Source organism: Falco punctatus (genome assembly GCF_963210335.1).
Source record: "Falco punctatus genome assembly, chromosome: 19".
Classification (NCBI taxonomy): Eukaryota; Metazoa; Chordata; class Aves; order Falconiformes; family Falconidae; genus Falco; species Falco punctatus.
This window is the reverse complement of record NC_137599.1, coordinates 4,489,709-4,505,670: the sequence shown is the minus strand read 5'-3', so window position 1 is coordinate 4,505,670 and position 15,962 is coordinate 4,489,709. Positions and strand designations below refer to the sequence as shown.

General features: G+C 49.2%; 1 protein-coding gene across 2 annotated transcripts in view; it reads left to right on the top strand.

The window, feature by feature from the left end:
* Window positions 1–15,962, top strand: part of LOC308055490 (acid-sensing ion channel 2-like) — a 117,787-nt gene that overhangs the window by 40,103 nt on the left and 61,722 nt on the right. For both annotated transcript variants that reach the window (XR_013924535.1, XM_080369466.1), the window contains exon 2: window positions 13,316–13,466. Coding sequence is in view for 1 of the 2 variants with exons in the window: in XM_080369466.1 (XP_080225592.1) it covers window positions 13,316–13,466 (151 nt within the window). In the remaining variant the exon portion in view is untranslated. The remainder of the gene's footprint in view (window positions 1–13,315; window positions 13,467–15,962) is intronic.

Sequence of the window (15,962 nt, the reverse complement as noted above, 5' to 3'; positions counted from 1 at the left end):
GTCACCAGGGAGACGTGAAAGTGCAGAGAGCTTCCAGAAATTATTCTGTATTTCTTATTTTGTTGCGAAGGATGGTGGTGGTGAGATCATGTCCGCTCACCCACAGCTCGGGGCAGCCGCAGGGTAGCAAATTGAGGGGGGGGAAAAAAAGAAAACTGACTGTATTAAAAATGCAGAGCCCAGATGAAGCTGTCTTGTACTTCCCTGGTGAGGCTAAAACCATAAGAAGGCTCTGCAGGTCACTGTGGATGTCTGGAGTTATAATGATGAATGGTTTTATGGTAAAATCTCCAGCAAGAATTGCTCCATCCCCCCTTTGCTAGAGCACCCAAGGGGAGGTTTTTGGGCTGGGGCTCGTGGGTTTAGCTACTTCGGTGATGCTCTTTTTTCCTGGCTTGTTTTTCCTGGGCACTTGGGACAGACTGCATACCCTCAAAGGTCTGTGGGTTTACTTTGCAAGTGGTGTGGGATAGTCATGAAATATTTTCACTTGGAGTTGCGTTTGAAGAGTTTCCCACTGTTTGCCTGGGGTTAATTCTCCACTGATGTAGTTGAATTAACCAGCCTGGCATTTGGGTCAGGCAGTAGCTCTTTACTTCCAAGTGCAACATCCTTTTTTCAAACACAGCCCATTTTTGGCTGCAAAAAGAGTTTCTGCCTGCTGCAGCCGAGCATCACTCCCTGCTTGCATCCTTCCACGCACAGGACCCTTGCTGTGTCAGCTTTGTACCCCCAGCGTGCCGGCCGCCGCAATCCCTGCAGCATCTTGATTCTCAGCAGCATCACCAGCCTCTTGCTGCCTGCAGGGTGCTGCCTCCTTCCCCTGCTGCCCTCAGCATGCTGCCATGCACCGGTGCTTGGGTTTCCCGCGTAGGAATTGCACGGCTCAACTGAAAATCCCCTTTTCGTAGGCAGGTTTGGTGTCCCAATACCTCTAAAGTCCACTTGAAGGAATTTATGAAATAGGCTTTCTTATGGTGCTGCTGAGCAAATAGGGCTGCGTGCGTCTATGTGCTGAATGTGCAGGGCATCATCAGGAATAGATACAGCATCAAATAAATTCCATGAAATGGAGAGAAGGAGAATCTTTATTCAGTCTGCTCAAATGGAGCGCTGAAGAGCTGAGCCTTTTAGTAGCTGGTGTCAAATTAATTACAATAGGAAGCCTTTACATTCCTGAACAGCTGGTTTTTACATTTTTAGAGTGGAATTTTGTTTGTGATTACCGTAGGCTCACTCCTGTGAAGCGAACCATAAAACAAGACCAGGGAAAAGTTGTAAAGGGAGTCACGGTACCTGTAATTTCAGGGTCTGAGTGGAGAACACATGCTGAGCGTGTAGGAATTGCAGTCCTGGGTTTGTTCAGAGTGGGTATTTTCTCCTTGAGAAAGTTTTGTCTGATGCTTTTATTAGGAGGGCAGGAACCAACGCGTGCTGCTTGCATAAAAGTTGAAAGGCCAAAAGAGAACGGGTATAAAGACATTTTACGTACTTGCTTTTGGAAGCTTTTGCACCGTGCATTTAGGGTCATTTACGTTTGGATGGGAGGATGCCCCCACCAAGCGTATGGGGGCATAAGAGCAGCTGCGGCTGCTGCACTGGGAGCTTGTGCTGCGGTCAGTGGGAGCGAGGGCGAAGCGGAGCTGTCAAGAAGCATCCCAGGGAGTGCTTGAAAATAAAAATATATTTTTGGTTTGAGTGCAGGTTCTCAAAATCTTGCATTATTGCAATTTGCTGCCTCTGCAGGAACCGCTGATGGCTTTTGCATCAGGGTGGCGTTTGTCCAGCAAATGCCGTTCCCTCCCAGCGTGGTGCCGGCCAGAGGCAGCATGCTCCTGCCTTTATAGAACAAGTCTCTCTATGGGGGCTTGGGTACCAAACCATGTAGTTTGGATGGGAGACGGGTAATTGGACCAAGGATTTGGCAAAAGGGTCTTTGCGGTGCTTGTAAACCCTTGTCTCAACCTCAAAGCTGGAAGAGGAAGCATGTTTCAGGGGCTGTAGGGTTCTGGTGGAGATATCTATATATAGGGGGAGACATATAGATATATATTCTTGGCAAGCTAATTAAAAGGGTATTTTTCTACTTTAAAATCATGCTGCGTGCGCTGAACAAACTCATTTCCTTGCCTGGGTTATGAATATCTTCTGAGGTTATTATGAGCTCGGAGCAGCTAAGAGCACTGAGATGGGCCACATCGGCTCCGCATTCACGTGTGCTGAGGTCCAGGTTCCAGATCTCTGGCTCAAGGATGCTCCAGAGAGCTGAGAGGCGATATGTCTCAAGCAAGTTGACTTGCATATTTTCTTATCTTCCACAGCTTGGGGTCTGTCTCTAGTTCAGGCTGTCAGGTCTGTGTTTCATCTGCACCAAGTCGAAGGCAGTGCATATTTGGAACATGTCTTTTTTTAAATTATTTTTAAGAGAAAAAAAACCACACCAGACTGGCATGGTCTGGGAAACTGTGTTTGCCTGTAAAGAGCTTTGAGTCCCCCTGTGAGTGTGAAATGTCATAAAAAATGTAAAGGTTCCAGCGGATTCCTAAGCCCTTTGGTAGCAAGTAAATAGACTTTAGACTGTAGTAGACCATAAATAGACTCTCTGGAGGTCTTTGCCAAAAATATCTGAGTGCTGGTTTTAAGGAGGGATGCAGGCGAGCTGCCCAGCTCCCTTGTGTCCTGTTAGACCTGTATTTGCTGTGATGAAGGACTCTCGCTTTCTCTTGCCTTGCTGCGTTTCACGCTTGCATTTACAAAGCAAATTGTCCGTGTCCTGGGGTTTGGGCACATCCTCAGGCAAAGCCACTCCCTGCAGAATCTGAAGTGCTGTTATAATTAACCTGAAATTCCACATGTATCAGGATCTCTTGGGAAGGTTTTGAGTTGAATAAAAGAGTTAAGAGATAAAAAAAAAAAATAAAAATCTTGCTTTCAGACTAATTGGGCTTTCATCCATCATCAGTGATGGAACAGAAGTGCCCCAGCCCTGGAGCAAGGATGCAGCTACGGAGGGGATGCTCATGCCTGCCCGGTGCTTTACGTCTTGCACTTAATACCGTGTTGCTGCTGCTGAGGGATGTGTACAGCAAACCCTTTAAACACCCCGGCTCGTGGTAAGAGCTGGAGTTTCGCTCTGTGTGTCTGGTCCTGGGGCTTCGATCACGTGGATCAGAGGTAGTTCCTAAAATCCCCCATGTAACCCAACGCACCGGCTCTGCGCCGTGGGCTGCTGCGTCCCACCGCCTTTCTGGAACAGCAAGGGGCTGCTTGGAGCGGTGGCTGTACAAATAATAAATAGCAGCTATAAAATCTCTCATTGAATCGGCTACTTCAGCAGTAAGTTAAATTAAAAGGCTAACTGAGGTTAATTCTTTAGCCAAAGGATGCTCTCAGAGTGCTGGTCTGGCTGCAGAGCCCATGGATCAGGTACTTGTTTGAGGTTTGGGAGTACAAAATTATTTCCTTGCTGTATGATTATTTTTTTTTTCTCCTTTAATTTCCCCTGGAAAATATTCCAGTCCTTTTCATAGAGTCTTTGTAGGGCTGTCTCCAGAAAGCTGTCCTGCATTGAACGTGCCGTACGTACGTTTGTTGCGAGCAGCAGAGCCTGGCTGTCACTGCTTGCCTGATGGTATCAGTATATGTACTCAGTCATCCAAATCCGATCCTGTCCTCCGTAGAAAGTGATCAGGAATGATTTATATTAACGTAGAGGGAGCCAAGTGGATTTGCCGAGAGCATCATCTTTGTCCCGCTGCTGTGGTGGCTGCGCACGACCTTCCGTGGGGACCGTGGTGCTGGGCGATGCTGCATCCCGCGTTCTCCTCCAGCGCTGCGCTGCTCTAAAAAGTGACTGTAAAAATGCCAACGTACCATGCCTGGTTTACTGCCACTCGGTGATTTTGAGATCCAATCTGCCCCATTTACAAGCATGATTTTTATTTTTTTTTTTATCCTCCTTGTTGCCAGTACTGATTTACCCTGGAATCAGAAAGTTAATTTTGTCTTGTCCTCAGTAATGAGGATGATATAAAACTGCAGTTGCCTCCCTGGGTGAGCGTTGGTGGCAGAAACACGGGCTGGAAAACCACTGCCCCCGGCTGTGCTGCTCTGCCCAGCAAGAAGTGGGGGGAAAGAGCAAAAAAATCTGACTTCCTACAGTCACCTGAGTGAGGAGGGGGCTATGGTTACTAATTGTCTCTTTGCAATAAATTCACTCTAAATTTCAAGCACAGGATTTTTTTATACCTCGCTATAAACCCAGGGCTGCGTAGAGCTCTGCCTCTCATCCCACGTGCTTTAAATGGATGGATCCATCCTGCAGAAACAGATGCTCGGGTACAACGAACCCTGCCCATCGTGAGCCTGAGGCTTAAAACAAACTTTATTTCAGCTTAGATCTATATCTGTGACTGTATACGTACGTCTGTCTGTACCTCCCTCCCTGCTTTGCCTGTCTCCACTGCTTGCAGGAGTCTGAGTAGCAAGGTTTGGGTCCACATTTTACTGGCAAGGACTGAATTTCAGATGGGGTAAAATCTGCTTTTGCTGTTGTTTTTATATTTTTCGTGCAATAAGGGCACCGTTCATTTTGCAGCTGTCACTGGGCATAATTTAGTTACGGCTGGGGGTAGACCTGCCAACATCTCACTGTAGGTAACGCTGCTTTGTTTGTCCCATCTGCAGATGATGAAATACTGCGTGACCGTAACGTAGGGGAGGGAGCAGAGAGGCAAAGACGACGGGATTGGTGTGCTCGGTCCCGGGAGCAGGCATGGAGCTGGCTGTGGTCCACCAGTGACCCCCTGAGCGCAGCAGCCACGTCCTGTGCCTGGAGACCATCGTGCCGTGCGAGGCAGCGGTTGCAGGCACGGCGTGTCAAAAGCGATAGCGTTTTCCCTAATTACAGGCCTGATTCAGCTCTCGCCCATCTGTGGCGAAACTCCCACTGCCTGCGTTCGGCGTGGGAGGGTATAAATATGGCCACGATGTCTGTGCTCCTCGTATTGCCATCGTTTCCCAGCGCCTCGCAGGCGGGAGCGCAGGTGTCTTCACATGCTCCTGCGGAGCCGGACGCTGCCGATATCCCTGTTTTACCTATCCACAGGCTGTGTTTTCCCTGCAGGAGGTGAGAAACGTTGGCAGCTGCCTGTCCTGCCTACTCCGTGCACCCAAGGGGAGTCCTTGAGACGAGGCGCACCGCCGCGCTGGTGGCACGTGCACGAGCGATGGGGAACAGCTCTGCTTGCTGAGATTTTCTGTACCAGAGAGCAGCGGGGCATTGCTGGGAGCTCTGGGTGCAACCAAGGGGCGAAAGAAGGTGACACCATGCATGCAGCCTCCCCAGAGTTCACTCTTCCAAATGATGTAGCCATCACAAGAAGGTCGAAAAGAGCGCTTTGTGCTTGGAGCACATCTTGGGATGCTTGGGAGCATCTCTTCCTAAAGTGCCTGGAAGTGGATGATGGAAATATCTTTTTCAATCGACTGCATAGAAAACTTACGAGCCTAAATGGTGGTGCTCTGAATGTACTGGTTATATGCCAGCAAAAATCTGCAGTGCACGTGCCTTGGTGTGCGTGGGGCATAAAACCATCACCTGGCCACGGGGTCGTCACCGTTCACACTGGCCACGGTGGCCAGGCTGGTACTGAGCTCCACCCCAAGCCCTGTGCTGGCTGGGGACGGGCTTTGCTTTTTACGTGCCCCAAATACTTCAGGCAGAAGTTGTAGCATCAGGGCTGTAAGTAGTAGGAGCCTCCCAGGGGTTTAAGCTTTGCTGGCTGCGGAGGAACGCTGTTTTCCGTGTGACGTTTAGTACTTACCACCTCTGTGTAAGCATGAGGGAGCAGCTGCTGCTTTGCCTTTGCAAAAGGCATGAGGTGGAATTGTCCCGTTGGGAGTATTTGGAGCTGGTTGTCCTTTTCAGAAGGCTGATGCCTCCCTCCTGCGCCAGCTCTGGGGAAGGGCTAAATGGCCTAAAAAGCTCCAGACATGGGAGCGGTTCTATAGCAAGGAACAAACACTTCTGGTGGTGGCCGGGGAGGAACCGTCCTGCAGGTTCCCGGTATCTCAGGAGGGTTGTGGAGGAGCTGAGGGCCACAGCTGAGGAGTCTCTGGCCAGTCTCACCCTGGATGAGCAGGATGGCCCAGCTCACCAGCGTTTCCCCATCCCTCCTTTGGCATTAGGGTGATGCTTGATGGTTTTAAGGTGCATGGGATGTCTGAAGACAGTTGATTGGCATCTTCTGGAGAACCCGTTGGGTACATGCCTGCCTTCCTTAGCTGGTGGGGTTTGGGTTTGACACTGGCATTTCAAGCCCAAGTATTTTGCCCACCCTCTTTGCTAAGGCTCCACGGCACGAGTGCCTTCAGGAGGATGGGTGCTGGGGTGTCCGTGGGCTCCCGTCGCGCGCCCCCGAGGTATTTTTGGCAGGACCACGCAGTGATATTGCCATTATCAGTCCCAGAGATGCATTTGCTGCTGGGCTGGAGACGGAGCTGTGCTGCTGCTCCGTGGGGAGTTCAGCAAGGGTAATGAAGAACAGTTCACTAAATGAATCGGTGGGAAGAGGTTAGGAAGACAGATTGTAATTATTATCCGAATGAATCCTGGCCTTCCAGCCGTATTCTGGCACCTGTTGTTGAAAGGCTCCGGGGCTCCTACTGCCGGAATGCGCAGAGCTCGTCCACGGGTGGCTGCTGGTGGAGGGACAACCTTGGTGGTCACGAAGGAGGAACACAATCCTCCTCTTCCCACACCATCTGCTGCTTCCTGAGGGCATCATCCAGGTTGTCATCTTGTCCTCGTTCAACCCGAGCCTGGTGATATCATGGTCCCAGCCTGACGTGTCTGGGGCCGTTGACCTCATTTCACCCGCGTACGGTGCATGCCGAGTGGCCTCACACTGTGCTGGGGCATTAATTTCCAGAAGGTGAGAAAGTTTTTGTTAAAAAGCCAAACCCATCCACTCTCTTCCCCCCCCCCAAACCCAGCAGAGAGCAGAGGTTGGTGTTCTGCACCAGATTACTGGAGGGACCGGTGGATGCTGTTCTGCCAGCTGAGGCTGGGGAAATGAAGAGTTGTTCATGGGTTAATTTGTGTTCATGTGGGAGATGAACCTTTGTGGGAACATGCAGCTATTGTTTCCTACAATTAATAAATTACAGTCTGGTGGGACAGAGCTGCTGTCACATCATTCTGCATCAGTTTGTTATGTGTGGAAGTAATTAGGGCTTGATGGGGATCAGAGAGAGGGTAGCAGTTTTCTTAGTTTATGGACCAACATAATTCTCAAATATTTGGAGCTTCACCATTATAGTTTATTCATTTGCTGCCAGAATATTAGCGCTATATTTCTTTTTAAATATCCACTCAACCAGTGCTGTATTGCAGTGATCGCTGCGGAGGTGATTTATGCCAACTATAAGGACCCTCCATAAGTACTCCCCATTCAAACAAATGCTTGCACCAATATGCCGTTATGGGGAGTGGCTGATTGCACAAATAAGAAGAAAATGGCAATATCTTGTAGTGAATTAAATGGCCTCGCCTGTCGAGCCTCCGTGTTAGTGCCGCTAGAGTTTAACTGTTCTTGCAGAGTAGAATATAGCGCTGTGAAATTGTGATCCGCTGGGTGACATTCAATGCCATCCTGTAAAAGGAATTAAAAAGTGAGTTGGTCCTGTCCCGTGGCAAAAACTGATTTTGAAGGCGGAGATCAATGTATTAGGAGTGTTACACGTTACGTAGCAGCTTGTTGCAGTGGTAAACTATTACATTTGGGATGCTGGCCACCACTAGCTTGTAAAAGAAATAACGTTAATGCCAGCACAGGACTATCTTAGCCTCAGGTGGTACCTGGGATCTCAATAACTTCTCATTTAAAAACAGCAGACTTGTATAAAACCAAAGCTGACATCCCTGCTGTTGTCACGCAGCCGTGTGAGAGCAGTGGGGGCAGCCACCGAGCCGATTCCGAGGGAACGCTCCCTGCCGAGCCCCACCGGGACAGCTCGGTCCCGGAGGCTGAAGGGAAACCCCTCAACTTGTAAGCACATCTCTGACAACCTTTATGGCTCCGCTTTCCAGAGCGCCATCCCCGTTACTCTTCTCCATCGTGAGATTAAACCTGACACCGTGAAGGACGGGTAACGTTTGGCTTGTCTGTCACGCTTCTGCGCCAGGGTCCTGGTAACACAGAACAACCGTGGATTTAGAGAGAAATCCATGGCTAGCCCTCGAGGGGGAGAAGATACCGAAGTATGTCATTTCTATGTGTTTCCCCTCCTGGTTTATGTTAATATTGGAAAGAGCTGTGCCTTGCCTAATGACCTCTCGAAAAGCGGACCGAGCAAATCACCTCTGGAATCCACGGGCCCGTACTCCCAGGTTTTTTGTATTCCCCCAGTGGTTTTGTAGGACTGAGACAGATAATCGTCTCCAACAACGAGGATGGTTAGGTGTGCATCCCCCTCTGCATGGGATAGGGACTCGATTCCTTCTTTCCTTCTGCATTTGCGTTTGGCAGGGAGATGAAGTCCTTTTTAGCCATTCCCGTAGTTGCCAGCTTGGTCTCCTTTGGGATTTGGTGCTTCACAAACCTGTTTATTGCAGGCATCCTTTGTGATCCTTTCATTGGGAATAACGTACCGCTGCCTCCTGCCAGGGTGTGAGCAAACGGACCGTCGTGGTGGGCTTGCATGATGCCAACCGGACCGTGCTCTTCCTCACACCTTGACTGACATCGTGGCACGGCTCGGTGCCACCACCGGCTCCGCAGGTGCCAGGGGAGAAGCTGGTAGCTATGGGAATGTATCGCTCAGCCAAAAACGCAGAAATAAGGTCTTCTTTCCTCCTAAAGAGGATCTTTTCCCCATCTTCTCACAGGTGTTCCTGCCCAAACCCACCTCCGTCCTCCCCAGCCCCTTTCAGCATCACGTTCCCCTTCTGGACCTCTCTGGGAAGTCCCTTCATTTTGCTTTTTGCTCTGTTGCCCACGGTGCTGTCGGATGTAGCTTGGTAGGATGTGTGCTGCTGACCCTCTGTGTACCACAGCTGTGGAGAAGATGATGGTGAGGGATGCTAATTTGCTCTCTTTCCTACGGTTAGCACCTTAATCTGACAACTAACATCTTGCCTTGTCAGTGAGCTCTAGGCTGCGTCTTTGCATCTGGAGAAGTAATTTACAGACTTCAAATTACTTGTTTTTGCCATCATTTTGCTCCATACTGAAAGGATAATTTATCAGTAGACATGCTGGTTATAAACTGTGAAATACCTTTTTCGCTGTTACTCCGGTCAGGCTTGCTTGCCTTTGGAGCATCGGTCTCTTTGGGACTCCGGGTTTGGCACACAGCAGGATGCGCGTTCGTGCCCGGAGCTGGCGGTGCTGGGGTCCTTCTTGTTATTTGTATGAGATACCTGCGCTCTGCTTTTTTTTTTTTCACAGGATACACGTTTTTTCCCTTTGACATGCTAAAGAAGGGCTCGTTGTGTCACTGAAATACCATTTCACAGGTTTGGAATATGTTTGCCTTTGTACCTAAATGGGGATTTTCAGAGGAGCTGTCAAAAGTAACGGGTGATCCATCAAAGGAGAAAAAAGGGTATTTTTGTCGAATATTCTCAAGGTACATGTTTGTATTTTTGTTTCTGGCTTGTGTTGGACCTTCTTTTTATTGTAGGTTAAAACATTACTAGCAGCAAGGAGTGCTGTTTTCCCCTAGGACTGGTAAACTGCAGTTAAATCATTCTGGTTTGCCTGGTGTTTACTGTCTCAGATGAATCACATCACCCGGTATATACTGATGTTGCTCTTTCTGAACAGCCCTGTCCTTTTTTCCTGATGATCTGATAATGCTCTGAATCCTTCCCTGTTATCAGGGAGCCCAAAAGAGCCTGAAACGAAGAGGGTTCCCTGAAAAAAACCCACTTATAACTTCCCAAATAAACATTCATGGCAAAGATGAGAAGGTGAAGAACAGTGCAGTTCTTCATGTGAGTTGAAATGAACGCAAATGGTTTTTGGAACTTGGCAATGTCTTTTTAAATGCTGTTACGAATAGTCTTTTATAGCTTCTTCGGGACACATGGAAAGCTTTGTGGTTGGAGGTCTGGAGTGAGAGGTCCCTGCAGTCATCCAGTGCTGTAGTCGGGTGCTGAGCACTGTGGCTAAGCCCAGCTGTGCACAGCTTGGCTGTCTGCAGGGAAATTATATATGTGTGTGTATATATATATTTATGTATTTATCTATTTATATATAATAGAGCATATATATAAAATATATAGTATGTATTGTAGGTATACTATTACATATAACAACATAATAGCATTACAGAAAATATATTATTATACAAAAATACATTAGAAGAGATATTATAATATATATTATATATATTATTATATACTTTACATATATATAATGTGTGTATATACATGTAATATATACACACTTCTCTCTATATAGCATTTATATATGGTTTGGTAGGGCGCTGTCCATATAGGCTCTGTGGTTTCTACCGGTGGAGGAGGTGGAAGGAGCCTGCCCTTCTTTTCCTTCTTCCTTTCCCATTTTTTTTGGCCCTTCTCGTTCGTTTGCTCGACTGCTGTACCTGTGTCTCCTTCCCACCTGCAGGGCTGAGCCTGGCGGAGGATTCCCCGAAGGCGTCCCCCGTCCCTGCTGGAGCATCAGCGCTGCTCTGGGCTGGGGGCTGCCTGGCCCGCGGGGTCCCTGCGCCAGCCTTGTCCTGCAGGGACCTGCTCGGTCCTGCGCCACCTTGTCCTCCTCGATTCTCAGGTCTGCGTAGCCCTGGGGGTGCTCTCCCAGCGAGGGCTGTTGGAGAGGAGCAGCGGGCTCACAGCCCGGGTGGAGGTATCTGCCCGGGGTTTGCTTGGATCGGGAGGGAATATCCCAGCTGTCCTCACTGGCTCTGCTCTGGTTTGCGTTGAGGAGCTGCCTTGGGGCACTTGGGCTCAACTCCTTGTGGATGAAACTTTGTGGAAAGATGTGCTCTAGCTCACCTGGGCACCCACTGCCATCCCTGTGGTGTTTAAAAGACCTGTAGATGTGGCACTTGGGGATAGGGTTCAGTGGTGGCCTTGGCAGTGCTGGGCTCGATGATCTGAAAGGTCCTTTCCAACCTAAATGATTCTGTGATTCTAAAGAGCAGCAGAAAGTCATTGGGGCTTCCTTGGAACTGTCTCCTTGCAGAGTCCTAGGAGCGACACGGGTGATGCCAGCAGCACCTGGATTTAAGCTCCAACTCACGTGGTTCCTGGGGTTGCCGCTGCCCCACAGGTCCATCTCCTGCTGTGCGAGAGGAGCATCTGCCGAGGTGACAGCAGATGAGCTCCTGGCCATGGCCAGCAGCCTCTCATGGACCTTGGGGGGATGGAGGAACGTCCTTTCCTTTTCAAGTCACCATTTGATTTCTTCTTCTGGGATTGGGGTCCCAGGCACGCAGCTGAAGGGAGCCTTGGGTCCCTGTCATTTTAGATATCATTTGTTGGGTCAACGTGCCCGAACTGGAGGTTTTACAATTCACATTTTTACGGCTCCAAAGGGCTGTATAAAAAGCCCCATAAAATTGCCTGGATTTATTTGGCTGAAAACTGCACTGGGTACATCAGCCTCTAAATCCTTACTCAGCAGTTACACCGCGCCGCTGCTCTCGATAGAAGCTTGCTTGTTTTCCCGTGATTTGTACTAATGTGGGTTTTCTTCCTTCTGTATTTTGAACTGTCCTAATTATAAATTTTTGACTTCTGCCTTCAAAGCCTATCAGGAGAAACCCATCTATGGGGCACTGGCTGCTAACACAGGCTTACTGTTGTTTGGCTTATCTTTCTAGCTTGAATGGTTTAATAGGTCAGTCCAGTATTAAAATGGGATTTTCACTTGGCTATAAAATCTTTTTTAAAGGGCATCATTTTTTTCCCCCCCTGTAAACACTTCTCTGCATCCTTTTTGCTCCCATTGGAGGTTTTAAAACTTGAATATGGTTTTGTATTTCTCTTATTTGACCTGCTTCCCTGATGCTGTGATGATAAGGCATATGTCAATATTTGAGGGGAATAAATTGAATGATGGCTCCAGCTCCTGTTTGGTTTTGTGAATCATCTTGGGGTCCTATGATCTCAACGACTGCATTAGCCACTTGTGATTTCTGATGGGACTGCAGCCGGCGTGCCGCCTGGTGTTGGGCTCCCTTTGCTCTGAATATTCATTACCGGTGTTCGCCAGTTGCTTACTGATTGCAAAACCTGGCTTTTCTGGAGCCGTGAAGCAGCAGAGCAATCCGGAGATGGCTCACACTCCCCGTTTCACGCTGGTGCTTCTCAAAAGTCACCATGTGCGATGGTTGGGGGGGTCCTACGTGGCTGTGAGCCGTTGTGTCCTCTTTTACTATAGGAAGGAGTTCTGCACGTCCCGCACGCTGTCCGCGCAATACACAGGAGGGACTTGTGCTTTAACCTGCAGTTTTCCATGTGTTCTCCAAGTTCAGGGGAGGGCTGAGCACCGGGATGCTCAGTGCCTGAGACTGGCAGTGCCACCGCCATCAAAGATGTGACATCTGCTGCCCCACCAAGAGCCGTCCCGCTTGGGAACCCATGTCAGCCCTGCTTTGCAGAGCTGCTGGTGGCCCTGAACCCCCCCCCAGGCTTTGCCCAGAGTTTCTTTCCAGAGATGGGCCAAAATGAGACTAAAGAAGAGCAAAAGTCATGGAGGAAATCTTACTTGCCTCAGTGTTTTTAACTCTTCTTATTTGCCCAGTAGTGGTAGAGCGTGGAATTAACGGGATATTGTATTTTTTTGTGCGCAGGCATCGCTCACGTTGGCCCCTGTGGGTGGGGGGCGGTGCGTGTGAGCTGTGCCTGCAGGGTTTGGATTCTGCAGCGGGATGCACGGGGAGCAGTGCCGGCATCCCCATCCTTCAGGGGTGGTCACCTCTAGGTCTGCATCCACCCGTGTGCAGCAGCGGTCGGTGGGCTGAGGCATGAGTTATATTGAAGTACAAGCTCAAGCGCAGCGCGTGTGTGTGTTTCTCGGCGACTTAATGTGGTGTAACATCAGTGAGCTGCTGAAGACATTTGTTTGCTGCTCTCAAATGGCTTTCCCTTCCTCTCTTCCATTTCTTTTCTGCAAGGAGAAGACGATACACTAAATGATTAAACCGGGTTAGATTTATCTGCAGACATTTCCCTTCGAGCAGCGGTGCAGGGCTGTTTCTCATCCCTCTGCCCGTGTTCGGGTGGGAAGAGCCATTGATTATATGGGAAATATTCTATTATTTCTCTCTTCTCTCCTTGCAGGTGTTTACAAAATATGGGAAATGCTACATGTTTAACTCAGGAGAAGAAGGGCGGCCTCTTCTTACCACAGTTAAGGGTGGGACAGGCAATGGACTGGAGATCATGCTAGACATACAGCAGGACGAATATTTGCCAATATGGGGAGAAACAGGTAAGACCTTTTTCCTCCTGCAAAAGTGCATGTACTGATGTTTTTCTTGGAAAGACCATCCCGTCCCATCCCATCCCATGTCTAGGCCAGCTCTAGAAAACAAGAGGAGCCCGGCTGGTAGAGGAATGAGTTGATTTTCTTTCTGGTCCAGCTGGGACCAGCATTTCTGTAGGTTCAGTGCATCAGTGAGTGCTGGACTCGGCAGCAAAGTTTGGGATTCCAAACAGGAGTGCCATCACCTATCCTGGGGCAAGGGTGGGTGCTTGTGGGTGACAGGAGGTGCAGTGTCTCCTTCAGATGCTCCAGCGCATCCCTCTTCCCTAGAAAAGGCATTTTTGGGAGACCAGGTTCAAGGCAGACCTCCAGCTGCTGCCTGGGTTTTCCTCCTCCTTATCTTCAGGGACTTTTGTTGCCCCAGCTGTGGTCTTTGCGGGGGTCAGTGCTCCTTGGGTGCACCGAGGGCTCAGCGCATTGCACTTGGAGCATTTGGGATGGACAGCATCTGTCCCCTAACTGATGCCAAAATGGCACAGAGGAACTGCTCAGAGACCAATTTTGTCTTTAAGCAGCAAAGGTATTTATTTTGTGCAACGCTGGGGAGCTAGCTGATTCGCACCGGGCAAACTAGCTCTGGAGTTTTAAGTGAAAAGTTAGGTATTTATGTGAAAAGTTAGGTATTTTATACAGTTTTCGTGAGAGGTTGCAACATCTTTACATACATATTCATTTGATTTTGACACCTAATCATTCCATTCATAATAGGTGGGATCTAGGTGGAGTAAACATTTCAACTTTTTGTTCAACGATTTCCTGACTCATGGTCTCCTTATCTCCTTCAGGTGCCCACCTTATCTTTTCTAATTGTTCAGAGCACATTCCTTTCCTTTAACATCATCAGTGGTACATTCCTTTGACATCGTCAGTGGCACCTTTTCTCATTATTCCGAGTATGTTCCTTTCTCAAAGGACAAAACCAACAAAAAAACCAAACAGAGCATCACCCAGAACATTGTACCAAACTCATCCTGACCGATCTGTTTAAGACCTTGCTCCGTTTCGTGACGGATATAACAGTGTTGGGCACCTCCTGAGGAGCCTCCAGCCGCATCCCAGAGAAGGATAGGGGGGTGATGGAGGGGCTGGGGGCTGCCTTGTGGGCTGCTGGGCTGGGACGGTGGTGCTCGCAGGGGGTGTGGATACGCTGCCTCCTGCATGGGCAGCTCAGCAGCTCCCATCTTCCCAACCGAGCTGCCACGGTGGAATTTGCTGGAAACTCCGGTGCCAGTTTCTTTCCCAAGCCTTGCTGCAAAACCTTGGGAGAGTGGGAGGCTGGGCACTGCGGGAGGGGAGGTATGGGCAGGGGGCAGCATGGGAGGTGACACGTGCCACCAAAGCCACCCGCGCAGAGCAAGCCTTATCAGTTCTTCGGCAGCTGCAGCTTTCACGAACCCACGTTGACATTTTAAACAAAACATCCCCAAAAAAGTGTTAGGAAATGTGCCAGCCACTCTGTTCCTCTGGCAGGTGTGAGGCAGAGCGTCGCGGTGGGAGGTTTCAGGATGAGGTTGTCTGTGTTTATTTTTGGGTATCAAGAAAGGGAGAGGAGTAAATATCCTTTCAGGCTTTGTGTTGCCATTGCTCTGTCATCCTGTGCAAATGAGTCGCTCCGAGCACCTTACAAACCTCTGCTCCACAGCGAAGGGGGGAGTTGGTTGCATTCCTTCAAAACGCGGAATTTATTTGTGCGGTGTTTGATTTGTACAATTTAAACAGATTCCTGTGGTCCCGTCAATCATGTAAAATTGCACAGGCTTTTCTAGCAAGAGCTTTGCCTTCCAGTTTTTAAGTCGTACTCAAAGAACAGCCTGATCTGGCCCGGGCGAGGGGGAGGAGGTGGTGATTTGAAATAATCATTTCTGACTTGTTGCATTTGTTTGAAGCCTTTTTCCTTTTAAAGGCAAACCAGTTCACAATCCAGAGTGGGAAGATGAAGTGCATCTTCTACCTCTGATGCTTTTATCATTTTCAGGCTGCCTGGGGGGAGCTCCTGGAGGCAGGGAAGCACTGCAGTGACGGCTGGGGGCTGTAGCGGGCTGGGACAGCACACCACGAGCGCTGCATGTTCAGCCTCATCGGGTTTTGGACCCCTCTGAGGTTCCCCATGGAGACACAGACCTTGTGTAACACCGTTCTCACTTTGGGTTTGCTTTTTGGAGCTGCCTTTTGGAGAATCCTTGGGTTGAACCCGTCCAGGAACGTGGTGCCTTTGGAGCAGCGCTTTTCTATCGCTGCGGTGCTGGGAGAATGGCTCGGTCTCAGCTGGGTAAACTGGACAGTCATTGCACAGGAGGCAAAAAAGGAAAGAAGAAGAAAGCAAGTGGAGAAATAAATAGGGAGGAGAAACGGTGAGGGGGTAGAAGAATCAGTCAAGTCTTGTCCTTGTCATCTGGCGGGAGAAGCTGGGCAGGAGAGCTGTAGCAGCGGGAAGGAGGTTTC